Below are 20,607 nucleotides of genomic sequence, written 5' to 3'. Positions count from 1 at the left end.
TTGATCAAATGTTGGAAAGATTAGCCAGAAATAGTTACTATTGTTTTCTTGATGGGTTTTCCGGATATTTTCAAATTCCAATAGCACCCGAGGATCAAGAGAAAACCACATTCACGTGCCCTTATGGTACTTTTGCTTACAAACGCATGCCATTTGGACTTTGCAATGCCCCTGCAACCTTTCAAAGGTGCATGATGGTGATTTTTCACGATATGATAGAAGAATGAATGGAAGTTTTCATGGATGACTTTTCAGTCTTCGGTGATACTTTTGAATCATGTTTAGTTAATCTTGAACGAATGCTTATTAGATGTGAACAATCAAATCTAGTTCTTAATTGGGAGAAATGCCATTTCATGGTTAAAGAAGGCATCGTTCTTGGACATAAAATTTCAAAGGAAGGAATTGAAGTGGATAGAGCTAAAGTAGATGTAATTGCTAAACTTCCACATCCCACCAATGTTAGAGGAGTTAGGAGTTTTCTAGGGCATGCCGGTTTTTACCGACGTTTCATAAAAGATTTTTCTAAAATTGCCACTCCTATGAATAAACTCCTAGAAAAGGATGCTCCATTCATCTTTTCAGATGAATGTATCAAATCTTTTAATATTCTTAAAGAAAAACTCACTAATGCGCCGTCATGATAACTCCAAATTGGAATTTACCGTTTGAACTTATGTGCGATGCAAGTGATTTTGCAATGGGAGCCGTTTTAGGACAAAGGATTGAAAAACGATTTCAACCTATTTATTATGCTAGTAAGACGTTACAAGGTGCACAAACAAATTATACAACTACTGAAAAAGAACTCCTTGCTATTGTCTTTGCTTTTGACAAATTTCGATCATATCTCGTTCTAGCAAAAACGGTGGTCTATACCGACCATTCTGCTCTTAGATACCTATTTTCGAAACAAGATGCTAAACCATGATTAATCCGTTGGATCTTACTCTTACAAGAGTTTGATATCGAAATCCGAGACAAAAAGGGAGCAGAAAATCTCGCCGCTGATCATCTTTCTCGTCTTGAAAATCCCGAATTAGAAGTTCTAAATGAATCGGCCATACAAGACAACTTTCCTGATGAATATCTATTGAAGATAGATTATAATGAAATTCCATGATTTGCAGACTATGCAAACTACTTAGTATATGGATTCCTTGAAAAAGGATTATCGTACCAAAAACGAAAGAAATTCTTTAGTGATATAAAACACTATTTCTGGGAAGATCCACATTTGTTTAAAAGTTGTCCCGATGGAATAATACGCCGATGTGTATTCGGAGATGAAGCTAGTAAAATTTTAAACCATTGTCACACAGGACCAACAGGAGGGCATTATGGGCCTCAACTTACAGCAAGAAAAGTTTACGATGCTGGATTCTATTGGCCTACAATTTACAAAGACGCACACCTTCTTTGCAAATCCTGTGATGCTTGTCAAAGGGCCGGAAAAATAAGTCAACGGGATGAAATGCCACAAAATGTCATTCAAGTATGTGAAGTATTTGACATTTGGGGTATTGACTTTATGGGTCCATTTCCAAAATCTCATAATAATCTATATATTCTCGTTGCCATTGATTATGTATCTAAATGGGCGGAAGCACAAGCTCTCCCAACTAACGATGCACGAGTTGTAGTCAACTTTTTAAAATGTCTTTTTGCAAGGTTCGAAACACCGAAAGCTTTATAAGTGATCGGGGTACTCATTTTTGTAATAATCAACTTGAGAAAGTTCGCAAAAGATATGGAGTAACTCATAAAATCTCAACCGCTTATCATCCACAAACAAGTGGACAAGTTGAAAATACCAACCGAGCTTTAAAACGTATTTTAGAGAAAACCATAGGATCAAATCCGAAGGAATGGTCCATTAAATTGGAGGATGCACTCTGGGCTTTTAGAACTGCCTACAAAACTCCAATTGGAACCACACCTTTTAAACTCGTTTACAGAAAAACATGTCATCTTCTAGTAGAAATTGAACACAAAGCATTTTGGGCTTTGAAGACATGTAATCTTGATTTACATGAAGCTGGACGTCTACAGTTAAGTCAATTAAACGAATTAGAAGAATTGAGACATGAAGGATACGAAAATTCGTTAATCTATAAAGAAAGAACGAAGAAATGGCATGATAAAAGAATCAGAAGTTCAAAAGAATTTAAGGAAGGAGACAGAGTTCTTCTTTTCAATTCACGATTCAAGCTATTTCCTGGAAAATTGAAATCAAGATGGTCTGGACCATTCATAGTCAAAAGAGTTTTTCCATACGGAACAGTAGAATTAATAAATTCAAATGGGATTGAATTTAAGATTAATGGTCACAGAGTTAAACATTACATAGATAGTCCGATGGAAGTTGACAACGAAGTTAATCACAATTTCGATACCACAACTAACTAAGTGTGGGGAGAATCAAGTCTTTTAAAGGATAATATGTATTTCTGTTAGATTTAGATTTTCTGTTTTCGTGTAGTTCTCGAAAATGAAACCCGAATGGTCTTTCCCTAGCAGACCCTAAAGAACTAGTCTTCTTCCCCCCATTCTGAATTTTTATTTTTTTTAGGTTTTACGAAATGAAGACTTCCTGTGAACTAAACCATGGTCTAATGCTACACGCTTTGATCACTAAACGTAATAATGACACACTTCCAAGTGAACTGGTATCATTAATCAGAGGTAAATTGGACAGAGTAAGAAAAGAGTCCAGATGCAAAAATAATAAGTTACAATTTGGTAAAGGAAAATCAAAATCCGCAGCGAAAAGAAGAGCACGACACCTTGAAAGATGTCACAAATGTGGAAAATGGTCACACGAAGGTAAATGTTCAAATAATCAAACCTATTCAAACACCGAATTTGTTACTTTATGCAGAGATGGACCGTTCATATGTTTAGAAGAAAAAACGTTGAATGCTCGAGGTTACACCTATGTAGCCATGGAAAACCAATTAGTCCGACTATCTTATGAGTGGGCTAGAGCATATCACTAAGAAATCTATTTCACAGGTAAGTATGTACAGTTTTTATTTTTATTTTTATTTTTAACCTTTTGATAATAAACGCTAAATTGTTCGATATAAAGTATTAAATTGGTATTCAATAAAATTAGGTCTTGCGACCGAAATTATTGATATCATACAAAAATTTATTACATCACTGCGAAATTTACCGTTTATTCTTAAGGTATAAATATCTTTAATCAATCAACCAAAATATTTCAAAAATTCGTCATGAGTTAAATTAGGTATTTGAACCGAAATTACTTTACCGAAAAGAGGGGCGTATATTTTTGATAATATTTGATTGATTAAAGTGGGATAAAAGACCAAAAAGATTTTTAATTTTATTTTTACCTTGTTTTTAAAAATTAATATTTAAAAATTAAAATAATATTGTAAACTTTTTAAATCAATATATTTAAAATTGAAAATATTTGAAAATTTGATTTTTTTTAATATAAGTTTGTATGTATAAAAACAAAAATATAATTTAAGTTTGGTGTGAATTTTTAATATGAATTTTTAATTTTATGCATTTTAAATTTAAGTTTGGTGTGTTTATAAAAAATTTTTTTACTTTATTTCCTTAAGTTAAAAATATGATTTTTAAAATTCGTCGTGAGTTGAAGACTAGGTCTTTGAACCGAAATTGCTTTATCCGAGGGAGGGACGAGAACTTTTATTATCATTAATTTTAGTCTTATTGAATTAAAGTATGCAAAAAAAAAATCTTTGCTTTAAAAACAATGTTTTGAAATAACGAAATTTTAAAATTTTGTCGAGGGACGGACTAGGGCATCGTTCAGAAACAACCTCGTCCTAAATAAAAGGAAAAACAAAATTTTAAATTTAATTTATATTTTATTAGTATAAGGTTTTAAAAAAAAAAAACGCCAATATGTTTGGAAACTTTGGTAAAATATAATCATTTCTACGCTAATCACCCTCAATAATTTAAATTGTTACTGATTTCTTGCAAATGAGGGCATTGCAAGATCTTAAGTGTGGGAAGGGGTTAAATTCTTTCGGATTTTAAAAATTTTTGATTTAAACACTTGGTTATCATTAAAAATACTAGTAACGTAGTAGTTGTATTAGAATCTAGTGCTCTCTGATAACAAAGAACAGCCCTAGTCTTATATACTGACTACCCACTTCTAGTAAAAATTTTCAAAATTTTCAATTAAATGAATTCAAAATCATGTTTATACATATTTATGAACGATAAAACTAGGTGTTAACACCGAAATTATTGTTACCTCGGAAAAGACATAAATTGAGAAACAAACCAAAATGTTAGAATTCATTTAAAATGGAATAGAGGACAATAAAAAAGGCAAATAAAAGAAAATAAAAGCCAAGTGTGGGAAAATTTACCAAGTTATTTAAAACATAAGTCACATATTTTTGTGACAAATAACTGAAGATACTTTTGTTTTGGACGATTTTAATCAGTTTTACCCGATTTACTGTAATATATTTGAAAGAAAGATGGATCTACACGATGAATCAATTTCATCATTAAAAGGAAGTAAAGTCTTCCGAAAAAGAAACGCGCTTCTTGATTTAGGTCATGAAGTTGTCGTCCAGACCAGCTGTAGGTTGACGAAAAATCTAGAAAAATCATCACTAAAATCAGCAGGAAATCCACGGACCTCAGCATAAAACAGGGTCGCCAAGTGGTCAGACTTATCCTAACCATGAGAGGATCTGTCTTGTAAAATGGGGAGGACGCCGTGCAAATTAGCTGGATAAGACTAATGAATCAGATTCCCAGAAAGGAGATTCTCCTTAAAGATCAAAAATCAGCTTTTAAGCCTGATATTACTCAATCCTAGAGATTAACCTTAAAGATTGAGAATTACAAACTCATGGAATTCGATGATATCTAAACTCGAGCTTGAACGAGAAAATATTTTGATCAAAATTACAAACCGATTTGTTTTCTAAAAACCCATTTTCAATGCGTTCATTACCATTGAACGTAAAATCCTAGGAATTCACCTGGAATTTTTTAGGTCACCTGAACCAAATCGGGTGTCAATCGTAAGAACGGTGGTTGCATAACATGGTCAAAGACAGAACCTTGTGCCAGACTGGAAAATTATAAGGGTGAGCTTTACTATTGCTCCTACAAAGGATAGTAATTGCATCCGATACGTTATAGACCATAATTAAAAAGCATGTCAGGGGACATTGCCTTAACAGTTGCTTGTTCAACGCTTTCCTTTACAACCGGACGGTAGTTTACCGAAAGGTAATATACGGAGCAAGTATACTGGACGTGTTGCTTTCCTAATACAAGGATAGCAAGTGGGTGACACAAAACCTTAAGTTTTGAGCTAAAAATTTCAAATATGAAACCCACCAAACCCATAAAAAGAATTTGCAAACACCGGTGAAGGGTTATTTCGGAAAACTTATCTAGGGTAAAAGCTAGATTGAATTTTCAAAAGATCAAATGTTTTCATAAAGATCCAATTTCCTTAATGGATCTAAATTTTCATAGTCATGTGAGACTGTAAACCACATCGTTACTACCATTGTTCATACCGCCGTATAGAAATCACTGATGTACAAAGTGTGAAGAATAAAGAAGTGATTCTAGTATATTTCAAGACTATATTGCTTGAGGACAAGCAACGCTCAAGTGTGAGAATATTTGATAATGCTAAAAACAAACATATATTTCATAGCATTATCCCTCAATAAAGACAAGCTTTTAGTTGCAATTGTTCTATTTACTAGTGATATTCGTTTAAATAATAAAAGGTGAAGACAAAAGACAGATGCGATGAATTGAAGACGCAAACGACCAAAAAGCTCAAAAGTACAAAATACAATCAAAGTGGTTCAAATTATTGATGAGAAACGTCTCAAAATTACAAGAGTACAAGACGCAAAACGCAAAGTACAAGATATTAAATTATACGAAAGGACGTTCGAAAATCCGGAACCGAGACATGAATCAGCTTTCAACGTACGACGCAACGGACCGAAAGTTACAAATTAATTATGTATATAAATATAATATAATATATAATTAATTATATAAATTATATATTTATATTATATTTATATAATAAAATCCGTCGGCAAGCTAGGAGCCAAACTTGTGTGAGCTGGATTTCACAGCTCCACACTCGCGGAGCTTATAAAGGCAAAACCCACCGCACTCGCGGAGCACTCTCTGCCTATAAAAGAACATGCATTTCGACGATTTATATATACCTTTTATATTTATATATATTTTTCTTTCCCGATTTTTTATGTATCAAGTATCACTCCAAATCGTAATCTCAATTTGTAATTTTAATTTTAAGTTAGTGATAATAATAAGGATCGATTAGTCGAATGTTTTAAGGTTTTGTAAGTCGAAATTCTGTCCGTATACCACTACGCTAATAACACCCACTGTAAGTTATGTTTATGTTATTTTCATTAATGTCTAGTAGCTAAGTTATTATTATGCTTATTTAATGCCGAAGTAATCGTGATGTTTGACTAAAAATATTAAAATTGGGTAATTGGGCTTTGTACCATAATTGGGGTTTGGACAAAAGAACGACACTTGTGGAAATTAGACTATGGGCTATTAATGGGCTTTATATTTGTTTAACTAAATGATAGTTTGTTAATTTTAATATAAAGATTTACAATTGGACGTCCCTATAAATAACCATATACACTCGATCGGACACGATGGGCGGGATATTTATATGTACGAATAATCGTTCATTTAACCGGACACGGGAATGGATTAATAGTCTATGGAATTATTAAAACAGGGGTGAAATTATGTACAAGGACACTTGGCATAATTGATAACAAAGTATTAAAACCTTGGATTACACGCAGTCGATATCCTGGTGTAATTATTAAACAAAGTATTAAGACCTTATTACAGTTTAAGTCCCCAATTAGTTGGAATATTTAACTTCGGGTATAAGGATAATTTGACGAGGACACTCGCACTTTATATTTATGACTGATGGACTGTTATGGACAAAAACCAGACGGACATATTGAATAATCCAAGACAAAGAACAATTAACCCATGGGAATAAACTAAAATCAACACGTCAAACATCATGATTACGGAAGTTTAAATAAGCATAATTCTTTTATTTCATATATAATTCCTTTATTTTCATATTTAATTGCACTTCTAATTATCACATTTTTATTTATTGTCATTGTATTTAATTGCACTTTTAATTATCGCACTTTTTAATTATCGCAATTTTATTTCATCGCACTTTTATTTATTGTAATTTCATTATCGTTATTTATTTTACGCTTTAAATTAAGTCTTTTATTTATTTAATATTTTACATTAGGTTTTAACTGCGACTAAAGTTTTAAAAATCGACAAACCGGTCATTAAACGGTAAAAACCCCCCTTTTTATAATAATAATATTACTTATATATATTTGTATTTTTATTAATTAAAACTAATATAGCGTTAAGCTTTGTTTAAAAGATTTCCCTGTGGAACGAACCGGACTTACTAAAAACTACACTACTGTACGATTAGGTACACTGCCTATAAGTGTTGTAGCAAGGTTTAGGTATATATCCATTCTATAAATAAATAAATATCTTGTGTAAAATTGTATCGTATTTAATAGTTTTTCCTAGTAAAATATAAGCTATTTCATATACACCTCGCATAACATCACATACAATGGAGAATGTATGACTTGCTCCAAAGTCAAGGCGGAACATCAGAAACAGCCAGGTCTGCTTCAACAACCAGAAATCCCAGAATGAAAATGGGAATGTATCACCATGGATTTCATCACGAAGCTACCAAAGACTGCATGGGGTTATGACACCATTTGGGTAATTATCGATCGTCTCACCAAATCTGCACATTTCTTACCTATGAAGGAAATGGATAAGATGGAGAAATTGGTACGATTATACATGAAGGAAGTTATTTCAAGACATGGGGTACCTATCTCCATTATATCTGATCGCGACAGTAGGTTTACGTCAAGGTTTTGGCAATCACTACATGAAGCTCTAGGGACTCGTCTGGATATGAGCACTGCATATCATCCTCAAACAAATGGGAAAGTGAAAGGACCCTTCAGACTCTTGAAGATATGCTTAGAGCATGTGTGATCGATTTCGAAAATGGATGGGATAAATATTTACCATTGGCAGAATTCTCGTATAACAATAGTTATCATACGAGTATTAATGCTGCACCAATCGAAGCAATTTATGGAAGAAAGTGTAGATTCCCTATCTGTTGGAACGAAGTAGGTGACAGACAACTGACTGGTCCCGAGATCATACAGGAGACTACTGAAAAGATTGTGCAAATCAAGGAGAGATTGAAGACCGCCCAAAGTCGTCAAAAGAGCTATGCTGATGTTCGAAGGAAGCCGTTAGAATTTCAGGTAAATGACATGGTTATGTTAAAGGTGTCACCATGGAAAGGTGTGATACACTTTGGTAAGAGGGGTAAATTGAACTCAAGATACGTAGTACCATTCAAGATCATCGAACGTATTGGACCGGTGGCTTATCGACTTAAGCTACCACAACAACTTGCTGGAGTACACAATACCTTTCACGTCTCGAACCTAAGGAAATGTCTTGCAAAAGAAGACCTCACTGTTCCTCTTAAAAAAATCTAAATCGACGAGAAACTGCATTTTATAGAAGAGCCCGTCGAAATCATGGATCATGAAGTCAAACGGCTCAAGCAAAGTAACATACCTATAGTTAGGGTTCGTTCGAATGATTGAAGAGGTCCTGAGTTCACTTGGGAAAGAGAGGACCAGATGAAACAGAAGTATCCACATCTGTTTACAAACACCGCCCATGGAATATGTACTACTTCAAATTTCGGGACGAAATTTATTTAACGGGTAGGTACTGTCATGACCCGGATTTTTCCATGGTTATATATTGAACGATATTAATATTTACATGATTAAATGTTTTCAACATATTAAGAAATCAAACTTGTTAAGACTTGATTAATTGGAACGAATTTTATGTAAACGTGTGACAATCCAATTTGTCCGATGATTCACGAACGTTATAACTTGTAAATGACATGATAAAATACATATGAACTTATATATATATTTAACATGATGAAATGATAATTATCTCATTAAGTATATTAACCATGAACTATATACATAAAATGAGACTACTAACTTAAGGATTTTGAAACGATATATATACGTAACGATTATCGTTGTAATAACGTCTTAATATCTATATATCGTATTAAGATATATTAACACACTATGTTATCATGATAATATAATAATTTAACATCTCATTAGATATAGTAACAATGGGATTAATTACATTTAACACGGTCGTTAACTTAAAGGTTTCGAAACAACACTTAGATGTAACGACTAACGATGATTTAACAACTCAGTTAAAATGTGTGTGTGTGTGTGTGTATGTGTATATATATATATATATATATATATATATATATATATATATATACACACATATAGTGTATTAAGATGTATTAATACACATTTGAAGGAGTTCAAGACATATATCAAAACACTCATAGTTAACAAAAATGGTTACAATTCCATTCTCATTCATTTTCATCAACAATTCTACTCGTATTCGCTCGGTATTTGCACTCGTATTACACCCAGCTTCTAGATGTATTTACTAATGGTATATACCAATAAAAATCTGCTCCTTAACAGTCTTAAATGATTAAGGAACATGTGGAACCAACCATTTGTCAATTAGCATGAATTATTTAGCAAGAAAACAAAATTAGGAATCTTTTCTTTCTTTATAAACTAAAAACATTTTTATGCATACACACCATTTTTTATTCCATTTTCTCATACTTACACTCCCAATTCTCTCTCAAAATACTCCTAACTTCATACTTGATCATCTCCAAGCATTTTTCCCATCATTTAGCTTCAATTACAAGCTTTAATCATCATAAAAACAACCTAGAATCAAGATGTTACAAGATTACTTCCAATCTTTTTAATCCAATCCAACAACTCATCAAAGATCAAGAACTTCCATCTAATCCCAGTAACTTTTCATTCTTAATCAAGGTAATAATCATATCCAAGCTTTGGTTTAATTCCTATAAACATAAGTATCTTAAATCAAGTAGTGATCTTACTTGAACTTGTTTTCGTGTCATGATTCTGCTTCAAGAACTTTCAAGCCATCAAACATCCTTTGAAGCCAAATTATTTTCTCATCATTTCCAGTAGGTTTACCTACTATACTTGAGGTAGTAATGATATTCATAACATCATTCGATTCATATGTATATAACTATCTTATTCGAAGATTTAAACCTGTAATCACTAGAACATAGTTTAGTTAATTCTAAACTTGTTCGCAATCAAAGTTAATCCTTTTAACTTAACTTTTAAAATCAACTAAACATATGTTCTATATCTATATGATATGCTAACTTAATGATTTAAAATCTGTAAACACGAAGAACACCGTAAAATCGGACATACGCCGTCGTAGTAAAACCGGGGGCTGTTTTGGTGTTGGATAATTAAAAACTATGATAAACTTCGATTTAAAAGTTGTTCTTCTGAGAAAATGATATTTCTTATGAACATGAAACTATATCCAAAAATCATGGTTAAACTCAAAGTGGAGGTATGTTTTTCAAAATGGTCATCAAGATGTCGTCCTTTCGGCTGAAATGACTACCTTTTTCAAATATGACTTGTAACCTATAACTCCGACTATAAACCACTACTTTTTCAGTTTAGTTCTAAATACTACAGTTCATTATAAAACTATAGCAATTTAATTCACTCAAAACGGATTTATAACGAAAAAGATATGAGCAAAACAATATTGGTTAAAAATGGCTAAAATGAATTCGGGATTGTTTTTACAAAATCTATACTAACCATATCCTAACTAACTTTTCTTGTATTATACATGTATTCTAACATGTCATGGTTACACAATACGTCGGATAAATCAAAAGACCCATATACACAATACGTGTAACTACAATAGCGGTATTTTGGGTCATGATTGAGTCTTATACAATACGTGTATACTATGTACTACTAATTGTGGACTACTAATTGTGGACTACTAACGTTGGACTGCTAACTTAATAACTTAAATCGTCAACACGTAAATACAAATATGATGTGAATATATTTCGATCATACTTTGATATATATATATATATATATTTATATATATATATTTATTATAGGTTCGTGAATCGACCCGTGACCAAGTCTTATTTTCTGACGAAGTGAATATATATATATATATATATATATATATATATATATATATATATATATATATATATATATATATATATATATATATATATATTGTTATAGGTTCGTGAATCGACCCGTGACCAAGTCTTATTTTCTGACGAAGTGAAAATCTGTGAAAGTGAGTATATAGTCCTATTTTTAAACTCTAAAAATATTTTGGGATGAGAATACATGCATTTTATATTTTACGCCATGGACACAAGTACTTAAAATATATTCTACGTTGAGTTGTACCACCTTGCATATCTTCCCTAATAGCTTGGTAACTAATATTTACATGTTGTAAGAACATGTAAGCGCGAATCCTATTGATAGATCTATCGGGTTTGACAACCCCAACCGGGCTAGTCGCTCTAGTATCGTAAACGGTTGCATAGTACTTCGTTTTTACTACACTTGGTACAGTGTAGGGAGATTTCAAAATAAAGGGAATATGCCACATTAATGGTTAAGTATGGTTACCGAAGCGCTCAACAACTTACATAATATCTTTATTGAAATATTTGTAACTATGCAATCTTGTGGTCTATATTTATATTGATGCTAGCTTTAAACCTATATATCTCACCAACCTTTGTGTTGACTGTTTAAGCATGTTTATTCTCAGGTCCTTAAGAAAGTCTTCCGCCGTTGCATTATCTGAGCAAGCTGTGCATGGAGTCTCATGCTTATGTTTAAATGAAGTGTTGCATTCAATAAAACCTTTGTCATGTATTATATTCGACTGTTATGTCACGTGTGTAGTATTTGGAAACTGCTGTATTATGGGGATTATCTCTTAAATATCGCCCACTTGTTTAAAACATGCATTATGTATAATAATAGTGTGCTTTTTATGAAACGAATGCAATATTTTCTAAGACGTATCATATAGAGGTCAAATACCTCGCTATGGGACCAATGAATAACGTACTGCGTTTATAGTAATATGGACAGGTCGTTTCAAAATACGTTTAGTATAAATACGAAGATTAAGAGAATAAATATATTATGCATCAATAATAAATTTAAGAATAAATATTAGTATGCATAAAATAAATAATGATTAATTGCATATAAATGTTAGATAACATAAATATAAATGTTAGTGAAGTTAATAAGAGTTAGATTACAGAAATATAATTTAGGCGGTATAACCGACCATATATAACTTAAATAACATAAATATAAATGTTAGTGAAGTTAATAAAAGTTAGATTACAGAAATATAATTCTGGCGGTATAACCGACCATATATAAATTAAATAACATAAATATAAATGTTAGTGAAGTTAATAAAAGTTAGATTACAGAAATAAAATTCAGGCGGTATAACCGACCATATATAACTTAAATAACATAAATATAAATGTTAGTTATGATGATAATAATATTTACCTTACTAATAAATAATAGAAGATATTGTTAAAGATTTTTTTTTATACGGAGCACTTCGTGCTGATAACGTGTTATAATTCAGTAGGCTTATAACACGTCACTAAAAGGTAGTTATAAGTCTACTGAATTATACTCCCTCCGTCCCATTTGAAGTGTCCACATTTCTATTTTGGAATGTCCCATTACAAGTGTCCACTTTGTATTTCAACCAATGAGAAGAGGTTATTCTGGAGAGAGAAGAATTCTGATTGGTGGAGAATGAATTTAGTGAGATTTCTCTAAAACTGTGTGCAAAAAGTAAGTGAACACTTGTAGTGGGACGAAGGGAGTAACAATTTATTTATTTTTTATATATATACACAAACTAAATTAATAAAAGTCTTTGGCGTGGCTGCTTTCATTGTTTGTTCCCGAAAATAATAAAAAAACTAAAATGGCATATTATGTAATTAACATCAATACCCGGCCCTTTTTCACACAATTTTTCTATAAATAACAAAACAAATTCATTACATTAGCAAATTCTTCTTCCTCTCTTTAAATATTATGTCAGTATCAAACTGGTAAAAAATGAGCAAGCATACAATTGCATTTGAATCATTTCATCAACACTTCAAGTTTAGGGCACTATTGTTGCTGTTATTGTTAGTATTGCTTTCTATCTGCAATCTTTCATCCTCTGAAATCATCTTCGAGGAGCGATTTGAAGGTAAAGTGTCAGCAGTTTTATATATCTATTGATTGACTTGATTCAATATGGTCAACGGAATGGTGTTTTGTTAATTAAACCTGATTATTTTGTATGAGCGAGATATGATTTTATTTAGATATAGATTATTTTGATAAGTGCTTTTGATGAAGTTTATTTATGCCAAATCCTAAATGAAACAATAAGCTATTTACTAAGTAGAGCTGCTGTATGTTGTGTAATATTAACCCTAATTAATCTTACTGTATTTGATTGAGGTAAGTGCTATTGCAAGTGGAGACTGAGTTAGAATAATAAGAAACTTCTTTAGTGTATATAGGATTTTAGTAGTTAATTTGTATTGTGCATATTCACACTTTTTAGTAATAGTATCAACATATTAACACTTTTTAGTAATAGACTTACTCATTTTTTCAAAATCATAGAAACTGTGAGGTATATTGGGTATATGTTGCAGTTATTGGTAAAAAAAAATGAAACTTAGAGCTGTTTAGATTGGTAAACAATAAGGAGTGAATGTTGGTATTTAATTTAATTTAATGTATTATTTAAAATACTGGTTAAAATACGAGAGTTACGTTCTGTTTGTTTTTTAAGATGTTTTTGTCTGAAGATATGCAGACCATGTCTATTAAGAAGATGTGGTCTAAAGGTCTGTATGCTGAATACTGAAGACTGTTTGTTTTTATATCTGCCAAATAACTTAATCCTGTCTGCAACACTTAGAAGCACATTTCTAAGTCTGCGAGATTGCAGACATAATAAGACATTATTTTATCTCATGTCTTTAGAAAAACAAACAGTCTGTAGTAAAAACGTCTGCGAGCGCGCAGACATACGACATAATACGGTCTGTAGACCGAAAAACAAACGACACCTTAGATGCTAATCTCTACTTTGCAAGATATTTTTGGTAGTTTTCAGTTTACATTGTTGTTTCTGGTGAAAGTATCTACTGGTAAAAAAGTGAAAAGTATGTTGCTGTTATGTGCAATTATCTTTTTTGAGTGGCTATGCTCAGTGTTCTATAATTCTAGATACAAACGATGAAATGTTCTTGCATGAAATTTTGAATCTTCATACATAACTAAAAGTGTTTTTGTTATTTGTAATTTGTGGAAAATAGATGGGTGGCAGAGCCGGTGGGTGAAGTCCGATTGGAAAAGAAGTGAAGGAAAGGCTGGTTCGTTTAAGCACACGGCTGGGTCATGGTCAGCCGATCCAGACGATAAAGGTGAATTTTCGTTAATGTCACGCACTATGCAAAATTAGGAAATTTTTTATGTGGATTAATAGATTTGTATCTAAAAAAAGAAAAACTTGTGAGGGTCCCATTTTAGGGTACACATGATTAGTTTCTGAATGTAGTCAGGCAATGCCTTTAATTGGGTTTTTTTTTTTTTTTTTTTTTTTTTCCTTCCCTGTTTTGGTGCATTGTCTTTTATTTCATTAGAGTATAAACTAGATTTCGGATGCACTTTGCAGTCATAAAGGCTAATAGTTGTGGCCTAAATTGTTTGCCGTTTTATAGCATTTTATCATTTTGTTGGTAAAGTACATGATATCAGTATTGGCTTCCATTTTCTTTTAATCATTCAGTAGTTTATTCATACTTTCATATGTTTATATATGTAAGGGAATTAATGGGAAATACAAATACGGTGAACAACCAAGTTCTTTTTGAAAGGCAAGTATTTGAAATCACTGATGGGGAAATGACCCACCCACCCGATCATTTTCCATGCACACACGCACTTTCGGGCGGAAACGCGAACCGCATTACAGGGACCCGATCCTTAAACCATCCCGAGGCAAGCGGAGCGGGCCGAAATCCTGGAATACGGGTCGGTAAAACCTCCCCGGGGTCACTTCATAAATCGGGTAAATACCCTGGAATGTTTTTTAAGGGAGGGGGACTCGAACTTGAGACTTCTCACCCCCATCCAACACCTTGTGTGTTGGCTTGTTGGGTGTACCACTAGGCCACAAGGGCGGGTAAACCAAGTTAAGTTGTAGTTATTTGAACAAAAAGTAACTATAGTGAAACCTCTATAATTTAATACTCGATAAATTAATAATTTGTCCGGTCCTAACTTGGGACCAGTACAAAATTGGACCCCAATCGATAAAATAATAAGATAATAATTTTTTTGAAATCCCAATGTAAATATATTGGTTACATCGAAACCATAATTTAATAATTACTAATTATTTTTTTGAAATCTTACATTGAACTTGACAAGTTCATTAATGTGTGAATATCCGTACATAGAAATTTGGAAGGTCATTGTTTATGTTTTATTCAAATAGGTAAAGCGAACGGACATGGTAATTTCGAATGTCGGTGCATTAATTTGAGAGTTGCTCACAAATATAAGCCAATTTTTTAAATTAATAATTTATTAATTTATTGATATAATAAGATCTCGCTAAAATAATATTTGACCGGTCCCAACATTATTAATTTATAGAGGTTCTACTGTATATATGTGAAGTCAAAGCTCGATATGTGAACTCAAATTATATGTCTGTCTTCATTTTGTAATATCCACCAAACGCGTGAAACAAAATAAAAATCCCTGAATCTGAAAGATCATTATATTGTTTCAAACTCTTTCAGGTATTCAGACAACAACTGATGCCAGACATTTTGCCATCTCTGCAAAGATCCCGGAATTCAACAACAAAAACCGAACACTGGTTTTACAATACTCTATAAAATTTGAACAAGATATCGAGTGCGGTGGTGGCTATATCAAGCTTATGTCTGGATATGTCAACCAAAAGAAATTCGGTGGTGACACTCCTTACAGGTTTAACAATATAACATTTTCATATAATCTTTATTTCCAGTTATTAATTTTATTTATAATTGCAAATTATGTATTGACATCTGTTTTTTTTATTTTTTTTATTTTTTTTTTGTTCAAGTGTGATGTTTGGACCAGATTTATGTGGAACACAGACAAAGAAGCTTCACGTTATCGTATCCTATCAGGGGCAAAATTATCCTATCAAGAAGGATCTTGAGTGTGAAACTGACAAATTAACTCATTTTTACACGTTTATTCTTAGGCCCGATGCAAGTTATAGTATCTTAATAGATGGTAGGGAACGAGATTCTGGAAGCATGTATACAGATTGGGATATCCTTCCGCCCCGTAAAATCAAGGATGTTCATGCCAAAAAGGTGATTTTAAAACTGATTTCATATATGCTAGTGCTTGCTAAATGGATAATTCGGGCGGGTTTGGTAATGGGAAAAAATATGTAAGTTTTAGGGGATGGACAGAGCATAATGAGCTGTGCTCGAATACCATGTAACACTTTCTGTCCGTAGCGTGAAAAATAAGATTACAAGAAGAGCAGGATAAAGAATTCCTTTTATTGAAGCTTAAACACCTAATTTGTTTTATGTCAACTGAGCTACATTTTCAAATGGATTTGTATATTTTTCAGCCTGCAGATTGGGAGGAAAGAGAATATATTGAGGACCCAAATCAAGTTAAGCCAGAGGTTGGTAGACGAGTTTATGCGTTCATCATGCTTCATAGTTTGATGTTCTTTTTGTTGCATAAAAATTGTTTGTTATATGGTATCTCAGGGCTACGATTCAATTCCAAGAGAAATTCCTAATCCCAAAGCTAAACAGGTTAATTAATGGACTACCACATTGTGATTTTATTAGTGGTTTGGTTACATATTTCTTGAATTTTTTATTTTCTTTTTTAAATTTTTCTCATTGATGTTTTGAACTCTTAATAGCCGGATACATGGGACGAAGATGAGGATGGGGTGTGGAGACCACCAAAGATACCAAATCCAGCATACAAAGGGCCATGGAAACCAAAGGTATGTATAAGTTTTACTACCTTTTTAGAGCAACATTTAGGATCATATCAATATTGTATTTTGAGCAAATGTTTGGTTGTGTTACAGAAAATAAAGAATCCAAACTACAAGGGGAAATGGAAGATCCCTTGGATTGATAACCCAGGTACTGCATAATGCATACACCTGCATGTTAGTCTTTGGTATAAGTATAGTCGTAGAGGAGGCAAAATATTCACATTCGATTGGCCAAAAACAAATTATGTTACACATTTTACGTTTTTAATGTATAAGTAGTTTGCCAAATATGATAACAAAAATCTATAATATCAAAAACAGTTCGTGCGTTAATATATGATTTAGGAAGTAGTATGCTTAAGAAATAAACTCGTGAAGGCTGCAGATTATCAAATTCCCTATAAGCCAATTTAATTGTTATTTTCATTTTTTAAGTGTGTTTTTAATCAGTATTAGATAAAAACATTACTCAAATTGACATATTTATAAGTAAATGGATAAGTTTTAGCCGTTTGACTTGCATTTTTTTTGTAATTTTCAGAATTTGAAGATGATCCTGATCTATACGTGCTCAAGCCTATTAAATATGTGGGAATTGAGGTTTGGCAGGTAGAGTCCTTTATCATAGCTCATTTAAGGATGTTTTTATCTTAAATACAACTACGGTATATATGTTTTTGAGTTTTCAGAAATGATTTTAACTATTGTTTTATGGATGCAGGTGAAAGCTGGATCTGTTTATGACAATGTTCTGATCTGCGATGATCCAGAGTACGCAAAAGATGTGATAAAAGAAGTTTTTGCTAACAGAGAGGTATGTCTTTCCTTTTGCTTTACATAACCTGATACACAAATATAAGCGATGTCATACTAAGCTTTTGGGACCACTTTGAAAAACTTTACTTTTTTTTTTTTAATGAAGTTTGAATTTTTGAAGCAACCCGTTTTGTTGATGCAAGGTGCTTTATTTGAAATGTTGACCTTTTAAGTTTCTTGTTTGTCAATTTGTATATCTTTCGAAAACATTCACAAAAAAAAAAAAAATGAATATCATTGTGTTAATTAGCGATTAAAAGGGTTAATAAAAAAAATTCCCAGTTTATAATTACAAAAATTGTACTGCTAGAATAAATCTGTAAGTAAATTGACTTAGATCTTTGTGTGCTTTAAACGTGTACTTACACAACATTTAACCTATTCGACCCATTTGGTATTTTCCTTCTATGGCTGATTAAAATCTTACCCGTTTGAGATAATCTCAAACTGTTCAATTTGCAAGTAATTACTTGAATTCTTAATTTAATTCCTTTTCTGCTTGATAAATAGATCGAAAAAGAAGCATTGGAGGAAGCAGAAAAAGCAAAGAAAGCAAGGGAGGAAGAGGTTGGTTACTGGACTAATTGTCAATATATTTATTATACTGTTGTTGCTAGACTTATATGTATAATTAACGTTGACTATGCAATGTGCAGGAAGCACAAAGGGCAAGAGAAGAAGGTGAAAGGAGGAAGAGAGAACGAGGTTATGATCGAAGGGATAGGAGGGACCGATACCGAAAGGTAAAATATATAATGTTATGTACTTTAGTTTGTTTTAATTAAGTTTATTATTTAATTTAAACTAATTCTGATTTTGGCTTTTCTTACTTGCAGCACCGTCATTACGACGATTATCATGTAAGTTTGTTTACATAATTTAATGAGGTTGCTCTTTCTGTACAAACGCATATCTTAGGAAATTATGAGTTCATTCATATACAAACAAAAGTTTCATTACCATATTAAAACGGTCTAAAATAATTTGGGAAGAAAACAATTGAGCGTTTTTTTCTTTTTAAAAAGGCTTTGGCAGCTTTCGATGGTTTGATTGATGTTGTTTGCTCTTTACGTATTTTTATATCTATCATTTTGAGTTTTGACTTGTTAGAAATAAATTATATCCTAAATCGATTCCGCCAGTAAAATTTCTTTATTTATAATACTGTTTTACTGGTTTTGCAGGACGAGCTGTGAGATGTGCATTATCGGCCAACTATGCAAGTACGCCGGTGTAATGTTTTGTTTCCATCTTTACATATAACTCTCAGATTGTTGTACCATGTAACATTTCACATTTTTATTGTACCACCGCTGCGCAAGAATCCCACATGATACTATCGGGTGCAGCTAAGTTAGATTTATCGTTTATGATGAAATGATTGCTAATGCAAATCTATGACAAATATTGAACTCTGTTTTTCAGTGGTTGCAGTTTTTTTTCGTATCATGTATCTTTTTGTGGCTCACAGTGACCAAATTGTTTGTGATATAACAAGTAGTGTGTCGGATTTTGCACGAAATTTTGTTCTGATTCCAGAGGGGCAGAGGCGGCGGCTTGGTCGGTTGGGAGTAATTGGGTTAAAATGAGTAGTCGTTGAATGCAGGTCAGGCTGGTTAGGTTAGTTTGGATTGATTTTTGTTAGTTCATTTGACTATGGCACTTGGATATATGAGTGAAGATATTGGTTGACTTATTAAATGAACTAACCACAAAAAATAGAAAGTACTCAAAAATTGATCTAGTGGTGGTCAAAATTTAAATATTTAGAATGAAGACAACCTGTAACAATCAAGAATATTACTGTATCTTTAAAAAAAAAAAAAAAAAAAAAACTGTCCTTTTATTTTTTTTATCCCAAAAATTTTGTTTCTCTAAATAACAATAAAAAATCAATAAAGTTTCAATTATATCACTCTGAAAATCAATATTCGCTTCAACCACTCTTTCACCTCCTAAAGAGCAAAGTTGGCTTGATGAGCACAGATGAGGAAGCGGGAGCAAGAAAATCAAGAATCTCTTACTTGTCCTTCTACTTAAGGGGCAAAGAGAATCGCATTTGAAATATAAAAACTAATTTATTATTTACTTTTCAAAACCGCATTAAATAGGAGACGAATTAGACAATTTACTAATATATATCTTAAATTCAACAAAAAGTTAAACTTGACAATTTTTTTTTAAGACAATGAGAGTAATTTATTTGGATATTTGAAGGTTATCAACTACTTTTTTCATTTCAAATTAAATAATTCTGTTTTGACTTTTCAAAGTCTTTATTTATCTTAACTTTGACCTTGAATAATTTTTTTATGTTATATATTATTTGATAGAAATTTATATGAATAAACTAAGTTTTATATGTGTTATCATTTGATATAAACTAGTTGTGGAGCCCTCGCTTTGCGCCGGGGGCTCCGTTTTGAATGCGAGTTAAAAAAAAAGTCTTGATCTATTTTGTAAAAAAAAAAAATTTTCGACATCTAACATTGAAGGGTTGTTCCTTTTGTGAAAGTTGCTTCTTTTAGCGTTCGTATTTTT

At 32.1% G+C, this 20,607-nt stretch overlaps 1 protein-coding gene across 1 annotated transcript; it reads left to right on the top strand.

Moving 5' to 3' along the window:
- The first annotated feature begins 13,230 nt into the window (after positions 1–13,230).
- On the top strand, positions 13,231–19,534 carry LOC139853000 (calreticulin-3). Its single transcript, XM_071842357.1, has 14 exons — positions 13,231–13,401; positions 14,528–14,635; positions 16,022–16,214; positions 16,333–16,591; positions 16,861–16,917; positions 17,006–17,053; positions 17,167–17,253; positions 17,341–17,398; positions 17,792–17,859; positions 17,972–18,064; positions 18,577–18,633; positions 18,723–18,809; positions 18,903–18,926; positions 19,251–19,534. Exons 1-14 carry the CDS (start codon positions 13,263–13,265, stop codon positions 19,260–19,262), a joined length of 1,290 nt encoding a protein of 429 aa, XP_071698458.1. The 5' UTR covers positions 13,231–13,262; the 3' UTR covers positions 19,263–19,534.
- The last annotated feature ends 1,073 nt before the right edge of the window (positions 19,535–20,607 follow it).

The sequence above is a fragment of the Rutidosis leptorrhynchoides genome, chromosome 6 (genome assembly GCF_046630445.1).
Source record: "Rutidosis leptorrhynchoides isolate AG116_Rl617_1_P2 chromosome 6, CSIRO_AGI_Rlap_v1, whole genome shotgun sequence".
Lineage (NCBI taxonomy): Eukaryota > Viridiplantae > Streptophyta > Magnoliopsida > Asterales > Asteraceae > Rutidosis > Rutidosis leptorrhynchoides.
This window is presented reverse-complemented; position numbering and strand designations above follow the sequence as displayed.

What these genes read in the sequence shown, in the direction of transcription:
- LOC139853000 (XM_071842357.1), top strand. Translation starts at nt 13,263, where the DNA reads ATGAGCAAGCATACAATTGCATTTGAATCATTTCATCAACACTTCAAG. An exon ending in AGCCGATCCAGACGATAAAG is followed by an intron (nt 14,636 to 16,021) that starts GTGAATTTTCGT and finishes AAACTCTTTCAG; the next exon opens with GTATTCAGACAACAACTGAT. An exon ending in AAGTTTTTGCTAACAGAGAG is followed by an intron (nt 18,065 to 18,576) that starts GTATGTCTTTCC and finishes CTTGATAAATAG; the next exon opens with ATCGAAAAAGAAGCATTGGA.